The sequence below is a fragment of the Sturnus vulgaris genome, chromosome 2 (genome assembly GCF_052056855.1).
Source record: "Sturnus vulgaris isolate bStuVul1 chromosome 2, bStuVul1.hap1, whole genome shotgun sequence".
Classification (NCBI taxonomy): Eukaryota; Metazoa; Chordata; class Aves; order Passeriformes; family Sturnidae; genus Sturnus; species Sturnus vulgaris.
Genome location: NC_142244.1, coordinates 96,412,007 through 96,435,314, shown reverse-complemented (window position 1 = coordinate 96,435,314; position 23,308 = coordinate 96,412,007). Strand labels below are relative to the sequence as shown.

The window sequence follows — 23,308 nt, the reverse complement described above, 5'->3', positions numbered from 1 at the left end:
GAATCATCTCTAACATCTGGTACTTTTAAGGGAAAATGAAAATAGAACTAACCCTTCATGTAAGCACTGGTAAGGTAAAGGACTGGAAATATAAAGAGGGTAAATTTTTCAAAGACAAAGGAACCTGGCTGTAGGCACCTAATGCCTGTGTGGGGAAAGTGAAAAAGCTGAGAACTATGAATTATCAAGAGCAAGAAGGCCAAGATTATTCAAAAAGTACCTATGACCAAAAGGTCACCTTTTAAGTTAGAATAAGGGCACAGAGGAAAGAAAAGAGGAGTACAGAGCTGCAAGCTTGCCTATGAATTCTGTCCAAAATGGGCAAGAAACTGTTTCATATCCATTATTGCAATCTACTCCCACTTGCAATTCATGAAGTTAGGAGTTTTGATTCTCAACCTCATTGTATGTGGAAAGAATGACATTTTCTTTCCCTGAAGTATTGTTGGATAATAATCAGTATCTGCAAGATAAATTCTGAGAGAGTTATACAGAGGTGGCAAAGCACACTAATAATATGTTGACATTCTAAATATAAACATTGCAATTATGTTGCTACAAATACAACTAGCAAGTGCCTTGGACGCAAAAGAAGGAAGCAAATCTTAGCCTTAAGAACAGACACTGCATCAAATGGAACTAAACCTGTGCTTAGGAACCTTGCTGAATTAGAGCTGTTTTGAATGGGTGCTCATACAAGCCACCAGCTGTTGAAGCATGGCAGTAGGAGGCTCTTTAAAATAAAGTTTTATGGTCCTGAATGCAAGTAATTTAAATATCAGGTAAAATTTTTAGCATAAATGGATACATCAGTTAAAGATAATCAATACCTTAAGTAAAATACTTTATGCCTTTTTTAACATCTAAGCAGTGAATGATTTCATGATTTTTATTGAAAAGGAAAGGTTTCAGGAAGATCAAACATCCATTTTCTTGGCTAGAATGAAGTTAAGGTACTCTCTCTTAAAAATAATTATCACAATCAGCTTATAATTTTTTCCTCCATTTGCAATTATTTGGCTAAAAACACAAAGATTTCTAGACACAAAGATTTCTTCAACGTTTTAATGTTTATTTTTCTTAAAGTTTTTCAGTTATTGTTAAAAGAGCTTTGTTGGTTTGCTTATCGTTTCAGCAGACAGGAATTAAATTTACAGCTTGCCAGAACATTTACATTTTGCAGTTTAAGGAATCTTTAAAATATATAATTCAAGGCCTAAATCATGGTAAATCTGGTATACATTGTACCAAACATAGTCACAGAATGGGTAAGGTGGGGAAGGACCACAGTGGTCATCTGCTTCAAGCTCCCTGCTCAAGCAGGGTCATCCCAGAGCACATTGCACAGCATTGCATCCAGATGGTTTCTGAATATCTCCAGTGAGGGAGATTCCACAATCTCTCTGGGCAACCTGTTCTAGTGCTCAGTCAACCTCGCAGTAAAGAAGCACAAAGGGAAGTAAAGCAGCAAAGTAGTAAAGCAAAATAGAAGTGCAAAACTTGCATTCCAAAGAGTTCACAGATGAAATCTGAAATTTTGGAGCAAAAGTGATGTCATCCTCCTTGACTGGTGACTTTTCAAAGGCTGACAGGAAGCAGGGATGACCTAATGATTTTCCGAATTAGTCATTAACCTTCATGTCAACAAGCTAAAAGATAAAAATGCATTTTATAGCCTCTGATATTACGACTATAAATTGGATTCTAAAGAGACCTTAAAATTCGGGATAAATGTACAGAAATTTATAATGCTTATAAATAATTTATATATTTGTACTCATTTTTTTGTAGACACAAAATTATTTGTCATTATTATTGAACCTACTCCACACAGAAACTAATAGGCCTTCAACTCTCATGATGTTTAATAAAAAGGAGATACCAAATGCCAGCCATGTGACTTGACTTACACATCAGGTTTGCAGATATCTTGCCCACGGGAGCATAGGGTAGTAGCTGTGAATAGGGTAAAACTGGGCCAGACTAAGGCATGGAAAAAACTAGGATTTCTTTCCCAATTTTGATGTCTATGCTTTACAACGACTTGTTCCACACATATTTGCCTTGCCTTCCAGCATAATCGTCAACAGCTTCTTGGCTGCTCTGGAAGGAGCTATATTCGGAGCTGTGTACTGCACTGCTGCTGCTGCATGAGGCGGCTGTCTCCTGTCTCGGCCGAGCTCAGCCCGTCCCCAGCCACACGAACACCCGGCAGTCTGGAGCAGGGGACGCCGAGGGGCTGTGACCGGGGCGGAATTCACACCTGCTTGGAAACTGGGAGTAAAATAAGGAGTGACAAACCCCGGGATGTGCGGGGGAGCTACTCGCACACGTGTTCCCACGCGTGGGGAAAGACCAGCTCTTCCCAGGGCTGGTACTGTGCAGCCCGGGGGGGCCCAGCTGCCGCTTCGCAAGGGCCCCACCGCTCATTTTTAACTTTCTGCAGAGAGCGGACGGCACCGTCCCAGGCGTTCCTGCAGCACCGAGGGAGCGCGGGGCAGGCGCGGCAGCCGCTGGCACTTCCCTCCACCCCGTTCCCCGCCGCGCTGCCCCTCGGGCGGGACTCAGGGTGGGGAAGGACGAGCAGAGAGCACCGGGTCACACGGTCCGGGTCGCGCCAGGGCGAGGGGCGACGGCCGCGCTCCCGCTGAGCGGCGGGGCCGCGCTTCCCCCGGCCCCTCCCCGCCCCGCCAGCCCTCAGCGGGACGGTGCCGCAGCGGCAGCGGCAAACCCCGCCCTCCGCCCCGCGTGTGGCGCGGCTAGGCGCACCCTCGCCATTGTCTGCGCGGCGGTCCTTGCCTGCTGCGGGCAGCGGCGGGCGGCGTGGCGGTTGTGGCCGCGATGCTGAAGGGCTGCGCGCCCCCTCAGACGCGGCAGCAGGCTCCAGCCCTGGGGAGCAGCCACCCCGCCTGCTGAAGACTGAAACTTTGCGTCCCCGCCGCTCCCTCTCCTCTCTCTTCCTCTCGCTCTTCTCCATGCGCTGAGCGGCCGCGGGGCGCCCGCTCGGCCCCATGGACGCCTTCAGCGCTGCCAAGGCCAAGATGGGGGCGAAGAGCGGCGGCGAGGCGGCGGCGGCGGGAGTGGCCGCGCCTCAGCCCGTCGTGCCGGCCCCCAGCCCCGCCGGTCCCGGCTCGCCTGCCCCGCTCGAGCCCGCTGCCTACAAGCTGGAGGACCTGGAGACCTTGGCCACCGTGGGTGAGTGAGGGAAGGGGAGGAACAAAGGAGCTGCCGAGGTGTCTGTCTGCGACCGTGCCCGGCGGGAGGAGGTGCCCGAACAGCTGGCTGCCCCCTTCCCCAGCGCCCTCTTTTTTTGTGGTTTGTGGTTTTTTCCCCTCTCCGTTTCCCCCTCCCCGCTCCGCTCCCTTTTCTCCCGCCGCGCCACCGCTGGCCGGTGCGAGGGCAGCTGGGGCTGCCTGCGGTGCCTGTGGGTGGCTGTGGGCGGCTGCCGAGGACGCGCCGCAGCCTCGGCACAGCCCGGGAGCCGCGCTGCGGGGCTGCGGGGGCTGTGGGCATTGTACACATTGTACAGCCCCGGTGCTGCCGTGTCACCGGCCCCGGCTGCGGGACCTGCTGCAGAGCGAGCCTGCACCTGGACCCGGGGTTGGCTTGTCTGTGAGATGAGTACTGCCACTGCTGAAGCTGAAAGACCTTTTGCTATAAGACCTGGTTTATCTGGTTTAACTTCATTTACCTGCATCATGATAAAAAATTCATCATTTAAATTAGTTGTCGGGCCAGAGAAGAGATCAAACAGGTTAGCCGAATGCAGTTGAGAGTATGTCAAACCCTCGACATGCTGTTGCCCTGAATATTGATGCAAAGATGCTTTGCGTGTGTAGAATTTTGGTAGACGGTAAGGTCTCATCTCACAAGTACCACACTTAATAAAGCTGCCTGTAATGAGTGACATTGCAGAGTAAATGCACATGCCTAATGAATAGGCATTTCAGACATCAGTTCTGTTCATGGTGTTCATGTGTGCTGTATCTCTGCATTGTATTTGAACCTACATACTGACAGTTGCATATGTTTTTGCACCTGGTTTGAAAGCTTGTATGTTCAAGTACATTGAAGTTTTATTCACTGTTTCATTATAGGACTGTGAATTTATTTTGGACAGATTTATTCCAGTAAATAATGTGATGTAAATCTTAATTTCCCCTAAGCTCTCTTCAGCCAAAAAGGTGCAATATAAACCCTTCCTAAGTGAAGTTGATGGCTTTAAACATGGAATTGGAAAGGCCCAAGAGTGTTGTCAGTGAAGAATACATTATCTTCTCTTGAAGTGCGTTGTGTTTTGAGATAATATTCCTATTTGAAATGTGGGCAGACGTTTTAGTGATAAATTATTTGAGATTATTAAGAGACTTCATGAAAGGCTTGTGATGGTTTTTTTGCCTCCAGAAGTGGTTGCTTCTCTTCATTACATCATGACCATGTGGATACAATAGTCATCACTGAGGATTAAGACTCTGAGTGAAACACAGTTTGCAGAAAAATAGTAATTTTTTAAGGAAGAAGGAGTAGTCATGGAAATATCCCTGTGGCCAATGAAGAAATATGGAAATAATCCTGTTGTCAACTTAAAACAGTATACCTTCATTAGGCTGTTCCTTAAGATGCTCTTTAGAGGTTAAGGAAAGGGAAAATTGTGATTCCACAGGATTTAAAGAGAGACTTTAAAAAATGAGACACTGACTGTTACCTTTTTTTCTTTTTCTATATCTATGTAAAAAGATCCGATTGCTGCCTGTCAAGGCACGGACAGAATACATAGTCTCCCTTCATTCTCTGTCTTCCCCAGCTTGTATTTTTTTCCTTTTCATTTTTTCTCAAATAGCGCTGTCTGAAAAGATGACTGTTTTTTGCAGCTCTTTTGAACTGTGTCTTTGGTCATGTTATGGGGAAAATAAAGATAAAAAACAAAACTAGAAAGGTATAAAACTGTGCATGGATAAATACATAAAGCCTTACCTTGTCAAAGAAACTGAGCTGGCTTGTTTTAAGTTGGTTGACAAATGATTTTTTGAGATGCCTTGTGTGCTTCAGGGTCTTTCTTCCGACCAGGAAGCAATACTGCAGCCTCCAAGTGATATTGAAACTGAACACGTGAATACCTGCTCTGAGTGGCCAAGTTTATAAAAGATGCAGTGCCCCACTAATGCTTCTGTAGTGCATCAGGGATCTGAGTCAGTAAGTCTGCGTGAGGCTGGGCTGCTCTGTGTGCACCTGCTAACATGAAGCATTGGAGACCTGATTTGAATGGACTGCAAGTTAAATCAGTTTAAAATACTGCAGAGACTCTACTGTAGAGTAGATTTGGGGTTTAGCTTGAGAAACTTTTTTGCTTGGCTTAAACCTTTTTTAATTCAGTTTGTTAAGTACACTGTGGATTTATATCACATGTACTGAAAGAGTATATCTACAGTTCTTTTGAGCAGTGATATAAGTCAGTATTACCTTATCCTCCATTTTGATCTCCCTGTGCAAATAGATGGGATTAATGTCATCAGTTTCACTAAAGCAATTTAGAGTTGTCTGCAGTTTGACTACTCTGATAAGGATAACCATTTTCTTTCTGCTGATGTTCTTGAAAGCTGTGTGCTCTGAGATAATTGGAGATGTTTGGGGATGGGAGGGGAAATACCTAAAAATTACATAACAGGAAGTTCTGGTATCTCCTTTACTAGAATCATTGCTTATAGATATACCTAGGCTTAGAAAGAGTTATGGCCTTGGAAACCATCAGCCTGAGAAAGTTGAAAGTCAAAACAGGGAGGCCCATGCTCTTGCAGCTGTTTCGTATTTAAGGTAACAGAATTGTGTTAGTGTCTGTGAGATCGTAGTCATCCATGACTTTATGCATCTTCTCTCTGAGGATGGAATAAAATCCATGTAAAAAACCAAAAAAGTTGAACGCAATACTGTCTTTGAATATCGCAACTACTATTTTAAGTATCCTTCATAGTCTCAGAGGATTAAAATTTCTCCATTAACCTGACCACCATAATGCAGACTGGGTTGCATTTTCTGTGATTTCTGTTGGGATGCTGTGTCTGGTTTAGCAGAGAACTTAGTGTAAAGGCAGGAAGAGCAAAAGGGAAGTACAGTTTAGCATAATGATTCAGAGGACATTTATCTTCCCCAAACATCCCAGGACTCAACCTTTGTTTGGGTGTTTGTGGGGCCCTTTGCTAAAAGGAAATTGTAGCAGAATCTGGAGTACAGTTTTGCTTTGGAGGGAAGCGCCTTAATATTTAGTTGATAAAGTGAAGTTACGGTTTTGGGGAGGGCCCAGGACTGGGGCACATACTGGTTTCTGGCACTAAGAAAAGTTAAACAGGAAAAATATTTCTTTAAAGGTACTTCCTGAGGGGTTGAAGATGCGGTTTTGAACCTTTGAAGTGCATGGGTTTTTTTAACTAGTCTTTTTGTATGAAAGTTGAACACTCTTGCTCTGGAGCCATTGAAGGTGCCTGGTTGTCCTCATCTTGTTTTAAATTAATGTTTCTTTCAAAGGAGGTAGAAATACAAATGTTTACTCAGCACACTCAGAAGCTGCTGTTCAGGCCAGGCTGAAATCCTCTGTGAATCTCAGTGAATTTACATACTCAGCTGTGCCAAGATGAGTTAGTTCTGTGCGGTACAGAAGCAAAAATTTTTATGCCATGACCACCATGTTCATTGAAAGTTTGTGGCCTGTGCTTATCTGAACTTACTTGAAACTTCTTGTAGGCCTGGTCAGTGAAGGAGGGAAACTGTGAACACTAATGGCATAGTTTCTGAATCATCCTTGGTTGTGATGAGCATTTAATATGGGCAAGCTTCCTGTTCCAGAAGCCAGAATGCCTGCAGTTGGACACCTGACGTGTATCCTGAAATAGAGATGCTAAATTTTTAATTATGCCGTAATGAAAGAGTAATTCAGGTGAACTTGAATCAGTAATACAGGAAAACCAGAAGGTACTTCTTCACTTTTGGGTAGGGGAAGGTTTAAAAATGTTACATTCCCAGCTGAAGTGCATGGTAATAGGAAGAGGGAAGATGAAGAGAAGACCAGGAGGAGAAAGATGACAGTTTTTTTTCTTGCCCTCTCTCCTTTGAGATCTGTTTCTTGTCCATTTTTAAAAGTGCAATTAATTCCATAGCATACTATGTAAATGTAAGTTTGGAGTTGTGAATCTGTTCAATTGATTGAAATATTTTAATTAGAGTATTTTTATTCAAAAAGATTATTTTAAACTGCTGTTCCCATTAAGTGCTTTACACTAAACAAATGCAGAATAAAAAAATTTGACATACCAGTATTTTCATTTTTTATGCACATGGGAAAATTTCTAAAAGTTCATGGGAAAAAATAGGTGCTAGGTATTTTCAAATACTGAATTTCTCTATGTTCACACACAGAATAGCCAAATGTATTTCAAGCGGCATTGTATCAGCATGACAGTAGGTACACAGCTGTGATCTAATGCCAGAGGATTGTCTAAGTAAGAAATTGTGCCCCAGAGTAGCCAAGTTCTTTACATAAAAAGAACGCTTATGGTTTTTTGCCTTTTCTTGAAGGCCTAAATTAGTTCAGTTTCTTACCAAGTGTTATTTTTGGTTTTACTACCAAGGTTGTCGCCTATTTTAAATTTTCTAAAGGATGTATGAGCATTTTTTCCCTGTTTTGTCACATTTTCTTGATACTGAGATGATAAATAATAATCCATGATTTTACTTGGCAGTGTTTTTAAATACCACAAGTTTTGAAAGAAAACATGGTCTGAATGTTGTGACTGTAATGGTGACCTGAATTCACCATTACGTTTGTACATCTTTGAGGCTTTAGTCATAAAGCTAAATGACTTGGATTTGGTTTTCACTCTCTGTATTTCTTACTTCATTTTTCCCTCCCACAAAATGACACTTGTCCCAAAATAAATCATTATTATTATAGCTGCTGTTGTAGAGAGAGATGACCAGGTGTGACTCAGCTTTCTTCCCTTGCTTTTCCTGTTATCCACTGCTGAGGTGAATTTCAATACCATAGAGTTTATTGTAGTTGAGGCAGCAACAGGTTCTTTCCCATAAGTTTCTTGTTCTCTCTAGGATGGAAAAAATAGATTCAAACAAGTATTCTCTTTTATCTTTCAGAGAGGTCAGAAAAGTGAAAATGTATGGAAGAAGTCTGAACATGTGAAAATTAAAAGTTCACATTTCTGCTTTTGTATCTTCAGTGTTTAAAATCAGTCTTGAAGCAAATTGTTAGTGTTTGCCTGTAACCTGTTTCTTTTGTCTGAATCTAGTTTAGGGATTTAATTGATGGCAGAAAGAAATTCAGTATTTTTTTTCTGATGTTGTGAATTTGACAATGTGTTATAGAATAGGCTTTGACACTCAAAAAAGCTTCTTGAAGATAAGTAATTTATTAAGTCCTATAAATAGCCTAGAGATCCCCAGAAGCGCTTCTTGAAATGCAAATAATCAAATTATCTGGAACCCAGCTAGTACTAACATTTCAAAAGTAAGAAGTATGCAAAATCAAAAGCACCTAACACCATACCTTTCCCCTGCCAAGTTTACGCTAAAAAAAACCTAATGTACCAGGTGAAAATACATTGGAAGAATTCCTCTGTTAAACGTTGTGTCCCAGCCCAAACTGAAGAAGATAAGAAGCCTGCAGAGAAATAGAGATTTTAACTATTTTTTTTCCTTTTTCCTTCTTCAGTGGGAAGAAACAGGAACTTGGAAGTACTAGGGATTGAAAGCATGTAGGCTCTTAGGACTTGACTCAATTTTTTCTGTTTAGCTTCTTGAGCATGTGTGTTTGGACTGTTTGTAATGGACAGGGAGAGCAGCCTTTTGGAGATGACTGCCTTGATAGTTTGGCTTTCATATAATGAAAACTTAGTAAAACAAATCCCTTCCTAAAGTGTGTTTATTATGGTTTGGTCCACTTTTAAGGGTGATAGGCAGTGTAACTAGAAAAAGAAGACAAGTGTGGTCAAATTTATATACTGTTTTGTTTGTTATGAGAGACGGAGGTGTATGCAGTAATGATGTGTGAATTTTTGTAAAGTAAAAGATAGGAACCTTCCAAAGTCTTGTCTGGGCATAAGCTATTTTTAACCGAATTGTTTAGCTCAGTGTAATTCCTTTAGTGTTGACACTTAACAGTGTAAAACATTTTCAGTATTAGCTTTTACTACTCAGGAGTAATTTGTTATCTTTACTTGGGAAAGCATCCTTTCACCTCTGCAATGTTTTAGTGGGTTTTTTAGCAGCTTCAGATTGGTAAGTAAAATTTTGCTGAGTACTGTGTGTTACTGTGCACCTGGGATATTTAGGGTAGAACAATTTTTAAAATTAGACTGTTTCTGCTTTCCCATAGGAAGACTGTCTTTCAAATGGCTGAACAAGTGTTACTTTCTTTTTTTTATAATAAAGATGAGAGAGATACATGATACAACATTCTTTGCTAAGAATGTTTAGTTCATTATTTGCTCTGTTTGCACTTTACATTAGAGCACTGGTTCGGCTTTTTGTATAAAAAATGGAGTTTTTTAATCCTTATTTTTAATACTGGAGTGGATCAAAGATGGCGATCTGTAGAATTTGATCATGAAAACTTTCCACTTGGCTGCCCTTTTTCTTCTGGCCAGTTTCTTTATTCACATCCCAGCTTGGAGCAGTTGCTAGCTGGTCTGTTAATTGATCGACAGTGACTTCTGTGTGAATGTGTTGTCATTTTTCTCCAGGCAATCAATTGGTCTGCTTCGATACGTTTCAAATCAGATAAATCGTGTGTGTGTGTTATTTATTTACTGATAACTGAGCCACATTAAATTTAAGTGAAGGAAGTATCCTTTTCATGTCACTGAACTGTATGGTATAACCTATTTCTATATGCTACTGATGGTGATGGAATGTGAGACTTGTCTGCTGGGTTGATCTGGTCAGTGAAACCATTCCCAAAGTATCTGATTGTTCTAGTCTTGTGACTATTTGCTAGGAAGAATATTTCATAGCCCTTATGCCAACAAGCTATTTTCTCTATATATCAAGAGACTAATTTTGATGTCAAATCTTTGCTCTTGTTTCTTTTCTGAATATTTGGCTTGAGTATCACCTACAGCTTTCTCTATTGGATTATACATTATATATGTATATATATTTAAGTTTATACGAACTTATAAATTGTAATTTTTACTATTCTGCAGCTTGATAGAGGAAGAGTGAGAATATATAATTCTTCTGCTCATTTTCTGTCAGCATATTTGGACTTACTAATGGCTATCACTCTTACCAGATCTTTCTTTTTACACACTATTCATACAGTACCTATAGCATGCAGGAGTGGGCTTTTTATTTAATTTTTAAGCTAGGATATTTTTTAGTTCTTTAACGGATTGGTTCTGAGCTAATTTTTTATGAAAGGTTATGTACCTGTTATTTGTTAATATGATTCTAATATTCAATTTGTATATTCAGGTGTAATTATTTATATTTTGTATTTATTGGAGTACTGGACAAAGGGAACTCAAAGCAGAAGAGCTATGTATCATAAACAATTATCAGCAGTTTTAACCTGTGACTTAGACATGTTGCTTTTTGTATGTGGTCTTGATATTGTCTAAGGCATATTTTTGAAAGCACTAAAGCTAACAATGCAGTAAATTATTTTGCCTGGAAAATGCGATTATAGAACCTCTGACACTGTCTAATACAGGAGGAAATCAGGTGAAGGTGCCAAGGTGGGATTTGTTTTGTTTTGTTTTTTGTTTAGTTGGCTTTCTTGTTTGTTTGTTTCTTCTTCACATGATTGTTACCAAGGAGGTAAGGGCTGATTACCTATAAATCTTATAAAGTGGCAGTTTAAGTTGTCCGTTATACTGTGTTTTTTATGAGTTTTGGTTCATTGCTAAAATGTAGCTTCTTACAGAGCGTTCTTGGTATTTGTTGAAATGTTGTTATGTTTGTGTTGGGGAATATGGTGACTCAGAGCAATTTGAAATATTAATAGTAATGACTCTGACATTATTGTTGAAGGTGCAGGGTGCTCTCTGGATGGAAACAAACTGTCTAGTTAGTACTGCTTTTATGCCTCTCAGGTATTGCTTCAGTCAGTAGATTAAATGCTCTGAAATGATTTAGGTAGATGTTAAGGGAACTAACCCTCTACAGACTCTTCCAAAAACAGGCTAAACTGGGTATAAGATTTTTATTTTGCTGGTCGGCTAATGAGGGTGCCGTGTAATAGCTACATGAATGGCAAATATAAAAATGAAGGAGCTGGTGGCTGACTGTGTTCCTATTGAACTTCTGGGTGTATAATAGCAGACTCCTCTTGCCACCTGCCCCAAAACTGATGACAGATTTCTAGCCTCAGACCTCTTCCGTCGTAGCTCAGAGCAGCTTCCAACAGCTCTTGGGTACAGGAGATGATAGCCTGTACAGTTTTAATTTGTGTGGCCTAACAAAAATAACTTCAGAGTATGCATTGTAAAATTCTTGTTTGTTTTCAGGAAGATTAGTGGGTAATGTGTTGTCTGTCCCTGGACAACAAACAATAAGGACAATGCTGGTCAGTTTCTAAATGTTTCTAAACTGGGATTCTTGTCCCCTCTTTTATGAAAATTTTTCAGGTTGCATGCCAGTATGTTGAGCTTGTGTTCTGAAGCCATTAAATTCTCCGTGACTTCTGTGACTTTCAAAGGCCTATAAAAACTTTGGCAGTATGTCTTTATTTAAGCCACCCAGTTGTCACACTCAGAAGTGGTGAATTTAGAATTTATGGTGAAGCAGAAACATTTTTCTTCGTCCTTTTTTAGTAACTGACACAGTTCAATTCCCATATTTGTAGGAATTGTTCATTCTTTTATGTATTTGGAAATAATGGAATTTGGGTTATAATTAATTTAAAAAACATTTCTGAAATTTTCCCAGTATTGCACCTTAATTAAAATTATTTTGTTTGAAAGCTTTTCTGCATCTCTTCTAGTATTTTTACAGTGAGTAGCTGTGGTTCCTTAGATCTGTTTATGGAAATTTTTTCTTGATTAAAGTTGGGTTTATTTTGTTTTGGTTTTGTTTAGTGCTACAAGTGCCAGCTGGGAAGTAGCTGTGAGAAAGAGTGTGTCCTACAAGACAGAACCATTAGAAGGAAAAACAAAAGTAACTTAGAATTGGAAAGAATCTGAAAAAAAACCCTAGAACTTAATGCAAAATATTTTCAAAAGCATGAAGATATATTTCTTCGGGGGGGGGGAAGAGATTTTTTTAATTTTTTTTTTCCATTTCATTTGTTTTACACATTCATTCAGTTTTATGCATCCCTCAGTTGAAAAGTAGATACAAATTGGGGCACATCCAATCCTGATGCTGTAAAGCTTAGGACAAATAAACCATTTAAAGTATTTTAATAAAATAAATTATATTCTTTGTTCTAATAAGTGAAGAGTTTCGAGATTTATCTCAACTATTTATCTGCAACACTTGACCTACTGTAAGGTGAAAGATTTATTTTGGTGGAGTGGTGATAATTTTTTATTGTCTTGGTTCTTAGGCAAACGTAAATTTTTCAGTTCTCCTAAACTACTGTTGGTTGTGGATTAGACAGAGTACAGCCTGGTTTGTTTGATTTGGCATAATTCTGTGAAAAGAATTTTTTAAAAAATACTTTTGTACATGAAATACTTATGATTTGTGCTGTCTGCAAGTGATGTTTCCTATCGGTGGATTTTTGATGTGTTGAGAAGAGCTTGCAATACCCAGTAATTGTAAGTTAGATAGGTAACATTGTGAAATGATAAATGAGGAAGACAACTGGTTTTGTGACTAATTAACCAGTGTCTCAGCAAGCAGGTTTTTTGGGGATTTTTTTGTTTGTTTTGGTTTGGAAGTTTTTTTGGGGTTCTGTGTGTTTTGAGGTGGGAGGTTTTTGTGGGGTTTTTTTGTGTTTTGTTTTGTTTTTGTTTTGTTTTTGTTTTCTATCCTGACTGGCTTGCAGGTAAATCCAGCTAACTTAAAGCTAAGGCAGGGGTTGGTTTCATAATTACTCATTTCATAGCTTAGTGTCTGCCTGTTTCACGTTGCTTTAAGAGTTTCCTGTGAGTGATAAAAGCCTGCAATATAGATAATTTTGTCTTTGAATTGCAACTGACATGCTTTGGTGTGGTATTTGGAGACAAGGGTTTATAATTCTGTGTTAAATATTCTTTTAGAATTTTGTTGACTTTGTGTGGTTGCTCTGCATTTTAAAAAAGAGGATTCTTGTCGAAATGGGGACTTAACAAAATAAATAAATAATAAGAGAAGGCTGGCAGGCAGTGGAGATGAATGCATATGTGAGGCTCTGCCTTTGGTACAGAATGTTAGAGTTCCTACTAAAAATAGTGTTGGAAAAAGAAAGGATAAGGGGTCTTAATGCTGTTTTGAAACACTTCCATTTTGTTTACGTGGGTTTGTATTTGCTGGATAATTGCTTCTTTTTAGAGCAAAATCAGTAGAACTGAGTGAAAGTGTAACTAGGAGCACAGTTGGGTATTCTATGTGATTGTAAGAGAAGAAATTGATGTCTTGATTTGATAAGTGTATCTGAATGTCTGGTTTTTGCTAGGTAATACTGGGTGTGCAATGTCATCTATTCATGTGGAAATAAGTCACTCTGGCACTTTTTTATGGATTCTCTGATATGCTCAAGTTGGGCACTCCGGCATGAAATATGGCTGGTTTATGTCCTGTAATAAAATATATAGATAAACCGCTCTCTAATCTTTGTATGTTTTGGCATTTAAAATATTTGTACAAGGGAGAAAAATCTCCTATTGGCAGTTGGGTATAATACCTATGGAGAAATTCAGAACTCCAGGTCCTCCCATGATAGTTGAGATTGCTAGTCCAATTGGCTTTAATTTTTGGTAGAAATGTTAAGAGCTGGATTGTTTGAGAGCAAACACAACTTTGTTGCTTGTCCTCCTTTGCTTCTCTGAAATATGAATCTTGATATAGAATTAAACTATCATTGTAATGATAGGACATTAAAAAAAGAGCCATCTAGAAATGCAAGGCCACTTGGGGGAAGGTGGTACAAAGAGAAGGAGAAAAGCCGTACTGTGTTTGATCACTTCGCTTTAGAGAGCCTTCCAGAGCAGTTTTATAAGCAGACAAATCTTTTTGCGAGGGGGCGGGGAGGAGGGTGGAAACTATTGAATAATTTACCTTAAAGAACAGTCATCTATAAGGAGTTTTGCATGTTGTACACGGACCTCCTTTTAAAGACTGAAAGTAAACTTGACTGAAAATGGCACTATAGCGAAAAGAGGTGCTTAGGAGGTCTTTAAACTCTGACTGTACTTAGCTTGGGTACTGACATGTCCTACAAATGATAACCTTCAGTTTTTATGTCAAGAAATATGAAATATTGTTAGTCATTGGCAGAGCTTTCTTCAGGTACCTTGTGAGAAGGTGTATTTTATATGGTGCAGTGCTTGTTTCTTCTTCCATTAGTAATATATGAGGACCTCATATATACGACCATAATTTCGTCAGTCTCTGTTCTGTCTTCTGAGACTGTTACTTGTTTCTAGGAAATCTGCAAGCATCTGAAACAAGCTTCAGTAATGATAAATATCTAATATGCCTGATAGTTTTTCTTGTTTGGCTATTTCATCTGTCTTCAGGGAAGAAGTATGCCTTTTGGCTTTGCTACTGAAAACTTAACATGCTTCACCTTTTGTAAAAAGTGTTAATGGATAATAATATAGTAACCATCAGATTACCAGTAGCTTTCAGTTAGAACTGATTTAAATATGAGCTAATGAGCAGGCCTAGACAGACTGGTTTTGTGTTTATTTCTGATCTTAAATCTGTGCCTTCTAATTTTAGCAGATTTGAGCTTGTATACGATTTCCTTAAATGTGAATTCTGAATTATAAATGATATTGAGCTGTTTGTTCTTTAAATCAAAAACAAATTTAAATAAATTTCTGTTGAGCTGTGTCAGCTGTAATAGTGAATGATCCTCAGCAATGATGTTCCAATTTTGGAGAAACATAGTCTACAAAGGGCACATCAAGTACTCTTGGGGTGTGAACTGTAGCTCATGACTTCAATTAGCTGTAATTTAATCTATCCTATCAAAGTGGTGTTGGATTTGCTATTCGTTACTTTCTTTTCTGTAGACTGTGGTCTTGTTTTTAAGTGTATCAGACTAGGTTCAGGTAATTCTGAGGTTGTATGGGGCGAGTGAATTGTAGAGAGTAGAAGTAAGAAGCAACTGTGGCAGTAAACAACAGAATAAATTAACCTGAGTTTGGGTAAATGGGTGCATATGTATGCCTGTGTTACTTACATAAGAAATTCAATGTATGATGAAGACATATGTAGGATACCATAGTGAAATAACAGAAAATCTGAAAGAAAATGTTGATTCTTACTAAAAAAGTGAACTTTTATTTTCAAGATTTGAGTAGTCATAAAATCACAGAATGCTTTGAAATGGTTGAAAAGGACCTTCAAGACATTTAGTTCCAACCTCTCTGCTGTGGGCAGGGACACCTTCCACTAGGTTGCTGAAAGCCCCATCCAAGCTGGCTTCAGACACTTCCAGGAATGAGGTGTCCAGAACTTCTCTGGGCAGCCTGAGTAATCTAGCCTAACATCTGCCCTAAAGCTACCCTCTTTCAGTTTGAAGCCATTCCCACTTATCTTGTCACTATGTGCCTGTGTGAAAAGTAGCGGTTTTGTTTGGGTTTTTTTAAGCCCTCTTTAACTGCCAGAAAGCCTCAATAAGGTCCCCCCCGATCCCTGCTTTTCTGAGCTTTCTTGCTTTTTCTGAGCAACCCAGCTCTTTCAACCTGTCTTCACAGAAGATGTGCTCCAACCTTCTAATAACTTTTGTGTCCCTCCTTTGGACCTGTTCCAACAGATCTGTGTCTTTCTTGTGCTGAGAACCCCAGACCTGGGTATACTGCTCAAGTGGGTTCTTACTAGAGCAGAGTAGAGGGCAGAATTCCTTCCCTTGACCTGCTCACCCACTCTGCTTGTGATGCAGGCCAGGATGTGGTTGACCTTCTGTGCTGCAAGCATGCATTTCTTGTTAATCATTTCAAATCTGATAAATTCTCTATTGTATACATATATTTACTCTTTAAATGTATTTGTTCAGGGCAGCTAATCATTGCTAAATGAGATTTATTCTATAGTCTTGTATGTCAGTCTTCCCTTTGCATGGAAAAAAAATGTATCATGTAGGGAGTTCACTTCTATCCTTGCCTGTTCGTGACATACTGCATCTTTCCACCTATCTCTTTAGATGTATGAAATTTGCAAACTGTTTAATACAAATTTTTAAAAAATAAATATTGGACCTCAGATGATTTTATGCTTAAAGAAAAGCAAAAGAAAAGATTGTATGGAAACAATGTCCGGCACAGAAATGGCATCAGGTTATCAGCCAAAAAAACCAATCCTTACTGTTGCAAAGTTACTGATATTGCTACGATATATGCCATAGCCTCTGAAAGTTACTCTAGTATTGACTTGATTTCTCTTTTCTTGTAGATTTAGTTTCTTAAGAGTTGTTTGGAAAATCAGAGGTGTTTCATAAAATGAATTTACTTGTAGGTTGTTTTGGTGTACTTTTTCATAAATTCTCAAATATTCTTATCCTGGTCCATTTAAATAATGTCAGTGATGTGCAGTGTTCTATTTAAATTCTATTCTGTTCTATTTAAATTAAGTTCTATTGTTGATTTGGATGGGTTCCTTGGGCATGATATTGGAAGATGTAATAATGGAGAGAGATTGGATCCCAGTTTTAATACAGGAAAGAAAGGAAAATGTATGCATAAAACTCAGGGGAAGGTGAAACTGTGGGAGATTGGTAGAGTGGCTTTGCTTTCCGATTAAGAAACTGCATAGTAAAAATAGAAAAAGCTACTATATCCATTCTGTGTTTCAATCACATAGTTGGCTGATATGAAGTTAAAACAGAATTTAAGTTTAGCCTTATTTTTCTGCATTGTAGAGAAAAAACAGTGACTGTTCCATACAACCCTGGATAGCATGAAAAATTCAGACCATGAACCTCTCTGATAGAGTATTTAAATATTACTATTGGCATGTCTTCAGTAACATTAGGTATTACTACAAGTGATATTTTCAGTCTTTAATTCCATTAGTAATGTAATTCTTGGGCACTATCAAGATTTTTTCCAAAATGTTTAATTGATATTTGAGAATGGAATTTGGAGACTGGGATTTTGAAACTTAATATTTGTGTTAGGGCTTTTGTTCCAGTTCCATATCAAATATAACTTTATTTGCATATTCTAGACTTACTTCCTCTTTCTTGGATAATAGCTCTTTATGTGGAGAATATGGTGATATTAATTCTAGTGCCAATGGTGATTTCATCACCTTATCTTGTACAGTTATACTAATTTTTGTAAGGTATACTATGTGGGAATTTGGAAAGGTAATGAATCGCATGAAGTAAATTCTAGATGCCTAAGGCATTGTTATTCTGTAGTCTCTTAGGAATATCAGTTGATACTGCCTTCTGAATATAAACAAAGCCTTCCCTTTGAGGAATATTTTGTTCCACTCATGAATTCTCAGTGTATTAACTTTTAACCAAATATAAATATATTTGCAGTGCTTTTTTCGGATTGAAGTAGTGTTTTAGTAGAAGGTTCTTGTGAGCTTGTAGTTTGACTTTTGTTTTGTAAAATTTCATTTACAGAAGCTAGAATGCAGGGTTGTAATGGCACAGCAATTGCTCGTAACTTGTAGATGCAAAGGAATTATTTGACTCTTTTGGAAGGGCATTCCTTTTGCTGTGTTTACAATACTGAGTTATTTGTGCATTTTATAATAAAATCGCTAGTACTCACTAGAATCCATTCAAAAGATCAAATTGAATAGAATTTTTAGGAAAGGTCAGAGTTATATCAGAAATATTTTTCTCTGTCAGCATAATAGGTTAAGTATGAGAGTAATGTTTTAAATACCTTCTAAGACTTGTGCTGTATTAACTTGAATAACATACGTAAAATTACAGACTATAGAGATAAATTCAAGCTTGCAAACCGGATGTGTTTTGAACTGTGATTATTTGTACACCCTTCCTTGTATGCAATGTTAAACTGTATCAATATTTTGAAAAAAATGCTAGATTAATGAGCTAACATTGTTAATGCTACATTTGTGATGCTAGGTCAGTAGGTTAGGTGCTGAAGATTATAAAGCAGTATCATTTGGCGTAGGTTATGTGACATGAAGCATGAAGAATTTAGTGAGTTGACAATTCTTTTTCAAACTTTGCAAATTTATATATTTCCTTACACATATTAGCATATTCTCTTTCAGTAGTTTCTGTGTCATGAAAAGTGTCATGCCCTTACCAGGCCGTATAACTTTGAGGCTGGTCTCTTCTGTCTGAATGTAGACTATGCACTGTAAACAACTATCAAACCTATGTGTATAGAGTCAACAGAGGGAAACACTTCTGTGTTCATGAATTGGATGTGTAAAACCGCTCTATTGAATACAGAAGTGCCTTTTATCTCCTCTGTTGAATTGCAGGAGATTCCACTTGGTCCAAAGTTAAGCTGTGTAGTAAGTGAAGACATTCCAGCTCAGGGTGTCGGAGACTGTTGATTCTTTGCTTAAAAGATAGGGGAAGGTGTATCTCTCACCTTGTGTTTGGAGTACAATAACAGCTTGCATACTCTTAGCCTGCAACTTTGCTACTTTCATTTTTTTGTACAGTACAAACAGTTCTTATAAGTTTCCACCAAGGCCAAGAATAATGACATTTCTTTCAAAGCATATACTTACTGTGTTTTTTCATGTCCAGCCATGAAAAAGATGGTAAGACAGTGTGGTGCTTTATGGTAATCTGTCTTTGAAAGTGGAAATTTTACTCCAGTTTTCAAAAAGACCAGTCCTAAGGTTTAAAGATATAATGTGAAGACTGAACTTTCTCATGCTTTGGCGTCTTTACTACTCAATGGTCAGGCTTTGTCTTCAGCGGAAATGTCCAGAAATTTTGTTTGTTCTGGTTTTCTATATCCTGAGTTAGGTCTAGGTGAGTTTAAAATTTAAAATTGAAAGTGAAAAGTTTGATTGGAAAAAAAATGGAAAAGTAGCTGTTGGTCACCACTGAACTTTGATTTAATTTTGCTTTCTGATTGTTAGTGTATCAGGTTTTCAACCTGGCCTTTCCAGCTTTCTCAATTGTGCTGGTATGTGTGTGCTCAAATGTGTTTCTGGATTAGTGCCTTCTGTGTTTAAATTGTGTGGTAATACAGAAAATTGCAGGGAATATGTAATCCAGGAACAGTTTTCTATTAGTTGCCTGTTTACCCATTTCCTGAAACATATGAGAGAACTAGAATATCCTGAGTGCATTTAAATTAAGTCTTAAGTGTCTTTCCTGTCTTCAACCAGAAGCTCTTAAACATAATTTCAGTCTTATACTTTGCAATCATTGTAGTACATATTCAGTAATAAATAGACAATTTGTTTGACAAGTATTTTAAAATGCAGTTTTTATAATTGTGTGGAATACCTCCTCTTGATTTGTGTCTGATTTAGCACTGCTTTCAGTGAAGATGGAAGTGAAATGTAATTGAAAGGAATGTATTATAAGAGGTACTAGTTCCTCAAAGGCTTCTGTCCAGCACTGGTGAAGGAGGAAATCGGTCAAGTACAAACAATGTGGCTTTTATTACATTGGGTCAGCAATAATAAACCTTTGTACTTCACAAGACGTTTTTGTTTGCTTTTTAAAAGGACACTATCAAGGGTATTAAGCCTCATGCTTTCTTTGCATTAACATGAGACTGACTTGCAGCAAGTAACTGTTTGGATAAGCTGAGTTTCAGGACAGACCAAAAGATGATGATTATGTAAAATAATGCAAGTGTATAGAGACACATATTTCTGGGTTGAAAAGAAAGGTTGCTAATCAGATACCTACTAAGTACCCCTATTTAGTCTTACCTAGTTCAGAGGGGGCTGTTGCATGGATTTGATTTTTATTCTGTATAGCATGAACTTATTTGGAACTACGTGCCTCTAAATCCTTTATGGATTATTGATTGGTGTTTGCTTCTTAGTCATCAAAATTTTATTTCTTTTTCTGAGATGAAAACGTGAGTTTTGAGCCATGTTTTGTAGTTGTTTGGCTGACCAGTTTTATTTTAAGGTTTTCTTTTTTCTTTGGGTGTAATTGTAAGCTTTGTATGTATAATTGTTTGATGCCAACATATGCAACCTCATAACTTTAACTGTGGCAACTGACAGAGCAAAAGATGTTGGAACAATATTTCAAGTACCTGAACAGTCGTGTATCTTCTACAGAGGTCCTGTTTTAAACTTTGAAGACCTTAATGACTGTTTTTTTCAGTTGAAGTTACCTGAAAAGAATTTCAGTCTGCTGAAACTTGTTATTGCTGTGACAAGGCAACTTGTTTAGCTTTGGCTGTTTTATTTTGTTGTGCAGGGGTTTTTTTGGTGGAAAACAAACTAAATTTCTTCATGCTGAATTTGAGTAAAGCAACCAGCCAAAACCGTTCTGTAAATACTTCCTATCACCAGGGAAAATGAAGGTGAAGGTAGAAGTGCTGGTAAATGATGACAGAGCACTTTACTATCCTCTTGGATAAAAATTTGATTATGAGAATGAAACTTAGAAACAGAACTTTTTTTTTTTTTTTTGCCTTTTTTTTTTTTTTTTTTTTTTTTTTTTTTTTGCCTTTTTTTTTTCCCCAATATGAGATTTCCAGGCTTAGGGATTTTTTTTCCCTACTTACTTTTTTTGGAAGGAGGAAAAAAAATCACTGAGAAACACTTCCTGTTAACTGAACAGAATAAATGGAAAATGGTGTGTTAATTTTTTACTGGAATTGATTCTTTATGCATTACAAGAGGTAAACTTGAGTTATTCGTCCTCATAGTAAATTAAAGCCTTTTGACTTAGACTGCTTCTGGGACATCCAGTTCAAAATACTGAGTGTAGTACTAATCCCAGCTCGAGGAGAAGGAGCTGTGTATTCACAACTCACACCTATTCAGAGACACAAAATCAAAGTGCATCTGAAGAGAGATCAGGATTCATCACTTTGGATTGTATTGGAAAATGTTTCTGTCACAACATGTTTTTATTACTTTTTTTAAACAATCCAGACAAATCTTGTAGACTAAAATTTGGAGTTTTATGATACCTAGCATAGTACTTTACTCACCTTGTAGGCTTTCCTTCTTTTTGGTGGAATCTGGGTTACTTTGTATCCCATTTTGTTTGTTAAGTAGAAGTGTAACACACTTGAATTAAATATGGTAACTTGGCCTAAATGTCCATTTGTGTTAGGTTTCATTTTAAGCAAGCTGTTTCATAGTGGGCTTAAACACTTAAAGATAATTAAAGCCATTAGAAAAGATTCAGTTTGAACAGATACTTGTTTAGAAAGAGTCCTGAATTACTCAAAACTTGATGGGAATTTTAAGCATCAGTTAATGTACAGAAGGCTAGGTGTGGGGTTTGCATGTCTGGCTTTTGTTTGAGAAATTATTTGGAAAGAAACCAACAGGTTAAAAATTCTTGCCTTTAATATTTATATTCCAAGACGTAGTTCATGTGCTTATTTTAACCTCTACCTACCTGAAAGTATCAATTCTGTGAATAGGATTTGAATGTTATAACTTTTTAAATTCCAAAAAAGGTCTTTCTTGTGTAATTTACAATTTACAGATTCTTCTCCTGCTGTTAAAGTGTGACACTTTTTGATAATGCTTTAATTACCTGAAGTTCTCGTCAGATGAAAGAGAGAATTTAATGCTTTCTAGTGTTCTAGCTTGGCAAGTGTTACTAGCCAGACAGGTACTTTTTAAAAAAATTATATTAATACAGATTGATAAGCTTCACTTCTAGCAAGTGTTACGTATAATTTAAACTAGGCTGTTTCAACAGGCCTTAATTTAGTTCAGCAAATCGTATAAAACTTAGTTTCTAGGTGAAAAAGGAGTTAATCTTTAAAGGTCTCTATTTCAACTGTGTTTATTTAAAAAACCTAGTTTTGAAGTTATGATCTATCTATACTTCAAGTTTAATATTTAAACAGGTAAAAGTAGGAATAATAATGATTTTGCAATGTCGTAGTTAAAATATGAAGGAAAAGCTTTATTATCCACTCATCTGTTCAGATTCTTTTTATCAATGTGTCATAAATTGCAGGTTGTGGAAGCCATTGAAAGAGTTGCAAAAATACCATGGAAGAACCATGTAGGGAAATACCAATTTTACGAGAATTGTTCTGAAGATTGTGGATATTAAATTTTTTGAGAAGAGAGATGCATTTAGAATCAGTGTTCTAAGAGCTGTTTAGAAACTGAGAAGATTTATGGCTATCATAACCAGCAATCTGGTTACTTTCTGGTTTCACTTATTTATTGGTCCCCTAATATTTCAAAATAAATTAAAAAACAAAGAATGAAGAGACAGAAGAAACTTCCAAGCATTCTGCTTGTTTTGCTTAAGGATACGCTGATGTTTACAATATTTTTGTAGGGGGACAATAATTTTTAAGCAAAAAAAAAAAAAATCGAAAACCTGAAATTACAGAGGAACTTGCATCATTGATTTTCAATTGATTGGTGCTTTCTGGAAATCAGAAAATTACCAGGTCTTTGGGATCTTATTTTTTACGGCATCCCTTTTGAGTCAGAAGCTGGGCTGTACTTTGAATGTGCATTGCTACTTTATTTTTAAGTTCAGCTGAGCTGGCATAAAGAATTAATGATACTGAACTTTCAATTAGTTTGACGAGGGATGCTGCTATCATCCAAAACAGAAGAGAAAACCACTGGTATGCCAGTGTGAATAAAATTGGCAGAACAGGTAATCCAGTGATCTTACCTAGGATGTGATGAGCATGGTTCTTGCTGTGGACTATCTCACATTATTGTTAAGTAGAAAGACATTTTCTCTCTTCAAGGGGTTCTTGGTGGAAATGGAATCATAGCACAACAGATGAATAAGAAGCATCATAGAAGGAAGATCCTCTGGCAGGGCTGCCCATGGTGAACATTACACATGCGTATCTGTTTTCTTTGCTGTTAAGATCTTTATCAGACTGTCTCTTATTTCAATGCATATTGTTGAAGGATAGAAAAAAGCTTTGCAAAAATTGTGATCAGAGATTTCTTTCGTTTATTCAGCAGTATGAGATGCACAGTTTTAGACAAAAAAAAGGCATCCTATAAAACCTCCTCTAACTTTTGTTATTTCTCTGACATGTTTCTCAGTGTTAAATCT

General features: G+C 37.8%; 1 protein-coding gene across 2 annotated transcripts in view; it reads left to right on the top strand.

The window, feature by feature from the left end:
* Positions 1-2,836: 2,836 nt before the first annotated feature.
* Positions 2,837-23,308, top strand: part of PRKX (protein kinase cAMP-dependent X-linked catalytic subunit) — a 55,410-nt gene continuing 34,938 nt past the window's right edge. The window contains exon 1 of one of the 2 annotated variants that reach the window (XM_088160177.1): positions 2,837-3,195. In XM_088160177.1, coding sequence (XP_088016303.1) covers positions 3,012-3,195 — 184 coding nt within the window. In that variant the 5' untranslated portion in view covers positions 2,837-3,011. The remainder of the gene's footprint in view (positions 3,196-23,308) is intronic. The other variant, XM_014884519.2, reaches the window with a different exon arrangement.